The sequence below is a fragment of the Salpingoeca rosetta genome (genome assembly GCF_000188695.1).
Source record: "Salpingoeca rosetta unplaced genomic scaffold supercont1.22, whole genome shotgun sequence".
Taxonomy (NCBI): Eukaryota; class Choanoflagellata; order Craspedida; family Salpingoecidae; genus Salpingoeca; species Salpingoeca rosetta.
In genome coordinates this window covers 395,554-398,053 of record NW_004754912.1, presented here as the reverse complement: position 1 = coordinate 398,053, position 2,500 = coordinate 395,554, and the positions used below count along the sequence as shown (strand labels likewise).

The following is a 2,500-nucleotide window of genomic DNA, read 5'->3' as shown; positions in this document are numbered from 1 at the left end:
CAGACAGACAGACAGAAAGACACACACACACTACTAGGTACACAATACATGCAGACAAACAAGCAAACCTGCCCCTCCGTCTCTGCCCACTCTTCCCTGCCCGCCTCGAACCTTCTTGGACGATTCAGTCTTGCCGGCACCGGATTCGCCAGAGATGATGACAACCTGATCACGCCCGCGATACTTCATGTCGTTGAACACGTTGTCGGCCAGCGCGAAGATGTGCGGCTGCAACTTTGGGTCGAACGCGCTGCGGCCACGGTACCTGGTGTGTGCGTGGATGTGTGTGTGTGTGTTTGGGGGGGGGGGGGGGGTAGGGGTATGATGCGATGCGTAAGGGTGTGTGTGTGGGTGGGTGGCGGGTGAGGGGTCCTCACTACGTGTTGAAGCACAGCAACACAGCCAACACAATGCACACGCACATATCTTCACACACACACACACACACACACACACACAACACATGTGCAAGCGCACTTCTCGACGTAGGTTGCATCGTAGATGGGCAGCTCCTTGAACGGGTTGACGGCAATGACGACGTTGCCGATGTACGACTGCAAACGCGCACAACAAGCAGCAGATGAGCTACAGCGGCAGCTAAACACAGCTACAGTAGCGGTCAAGCACAGCAGCACAGCACCAGCAGGGCGGCAGCAAACCAAAGAAACACACGCACGTAGATGACGTCGCTGAAGAAGAGGGTCTTGAGGTTCTTGATGACGGCGTCCTCTGTGACATTGCGCAGGAGGATGAGGTCAAACACGGCCTCCTCGGCCTTGAAGCTTCCTCCACTGCGGCGCTTGCGGAAGATGGAATCGCGGCTCCGCTTCGTGCCCTGCACCACACAACACACACACACACATGCACAGTGAGATGAGGAGCAGCTGTAACGCACAATCAACCCCGCGATAAGGACAGCTCTTCTTTCACAAGTATGTACATGCATGGGTGTATTATGTTTTCTGTGCGTGTGTGTGTGTTTGTTTATGTTTTCTGTGTGTGTGTGTGTGTGTGTGTGTGTGTGTGTGTGTGTGTGTGTGTTGGTTGAGCTTGGGGGGGGGGGACAACAAGCACAACATGATGATCACAAATCACAGGAACCACTGACGTGAAGGCTGTGGCCAGAGCCACGAATGAGCGAGTTGCTGCGGCTGAAGTTTGGGCGAGACATGCTTGGTTGGTTGGACGCCTGCAGTTGCAGCAGCAGAGACAAGAACAGCAACAGCAGCAGAAGGCGAAGCAAGGGAGAAGGAGGTATTGATGCTGGGAGAGAGGAGAGTGCGTGTAGTCTGATCGAGGAGGAGGAGGAGTGGGATATGGGAGTGAGGGGTGTGGCTTCTTGTGTCCTCCCTGCCTGTTGCTTTTGTGGCTTGTGGCTTTTGTGGTGTGGGACGCAGACAATTCACTAAAGTCTTCAAACACTATTCGGCAGCACCAGAACAAGGGCGAAGAACGCCAACAACGCTGCTTGTGTGGGTGCTGAGTGTGCGCGAAGACCAAGAAGGAAGACAAGGAAGACAAGACAGGACGCTTGTGCCGTGCAGCGTGTGTGTGTGTGCGTGTAGCCAGTCTTGGTGTGTACGTGAAGTGACACGATGGTGGAGAGTTGGTTGTGGAAACGCCGTCCAAAGGACTTCCGAAAGAAGCACTGGGACCACCGCTTCTTCAAGGTTTGTTGAGCGAGGTTGATGAAATCCAGCGCTGGTCGTTTTGTGGCTCTGTGTGTGTGTGTGAGTGTGGTGTAGTGTGTGTGTGTGTGTGTGTGTGTGTGTGTAGTGTGTGTGTGTGGCTGTGTGTGGCTGTGTTTGTGAGTGTAGTGTGTGTGTGTAACTGCGTGGGGCATGTGAGGTCTCACATCCACACCTAGCAATGTCCAGTGGACAACACACTTCTTATCCTTGCTATTGTGCTTTGCTTCTTCGTCCGCCTCTCACGTCTTCCTGTTTCGGCCCTCTCCTGCTGCACATGGTTGGCTCCTTCTCCTTCTCCTTCTCCTGCTCTTCCTGCTGCTGCTGCTGCTGCTGCTGCCCGCGCATATCAGGCTGTGGACGATGTGATCCTGTACTACAAGTCCGAGTCTGGCGGCAAGGCTCGTAATCGAATCCCCATCTGGACCATTGTCAAGATTGAGAAGATGGTGGCGGACGTCGCACAGCTGCCCAAGAACCTGGTCCCATACTACCGCTTTGGCTTCCGCATCATCACCGCAGACAACAACGACTTTGAACTCCTGGCAGCGGTAGGCCACGCTCTCTGTTGTGTGTGTGTGTGTGTGTGTGTTTTAGGGTGTGTGTGGAGACAATGAGCAGTAGAATCGATGGGGCATGTCTGCGTTGAGTGCAGTGGAGTGTACAGCGGAGTGGTCAGATGCAAACAATACCGAGCATCGCGAGGACGTACACGTGGACGCACACACACACACACACACACACACACACACACACACACACACACACACACACACACACACACACACACACACACACACACACACACACAC

The 2,500-nt window shown here is 54.2% G+C and overlaps 2 protein-coding genes across 2 annotated transcripts in view; one reads left to right on the top strand and one right to left on the bottom strand.

Moving 5' to 3' along the window:
• The window catches only part of PTSG_07359 (uncharacterized protein), a gene marked incomplete at its 3' end in the record, with an annotated part of 9,409 nt that extends 8,009 nt beyond the window's left edge, over positions 1–1,400 (bottom strand). Inside the window, exons 1-4 of the mRNA XM_004990800.1 lie at positions 1,109–1,400; positions 677–835; positions 478–554; positions 112–265 (exon numbers count right to left, since the gene is read on the bottom strand). Of these exons, the coding sequence (XP_004990857.1) occupies positions 112–265; positions 478–554; positions 677–835; positions 1,109–1,171 (453 nt within the window). The 5' untranslated portion in view covers positions 1,172–1,400. The remainder of the gene's footprint in view (positions 1–111; positions 266–477; positions 555–676; positions 836–1,108) is intronic.
• A 5-nt stretch (positions 1,401–1,405) lies between these two features.
• The window catches only part of PTSG_07358 (uncharacterized protein), an 11,099-nt gene continuing 10,004 nt past the window's right edge, over positions 1,406–2,500 (top strand). Inside the window, exons 1-2 of the mRNA XM_004990799.1 lie at positions 1,406–1,670; positions 2,042–2,239. Coding sequence (XP_004990856.1) covers positions 1,596–1,670; positions 2,042–2,239 — 273 coding nt within the window. The 5' untranslated portion in view covers positions 1,406–1,595. The remainder of the gene's footprint in view (positions 1,671–2,041; positions 2,240–2,500) is intronic.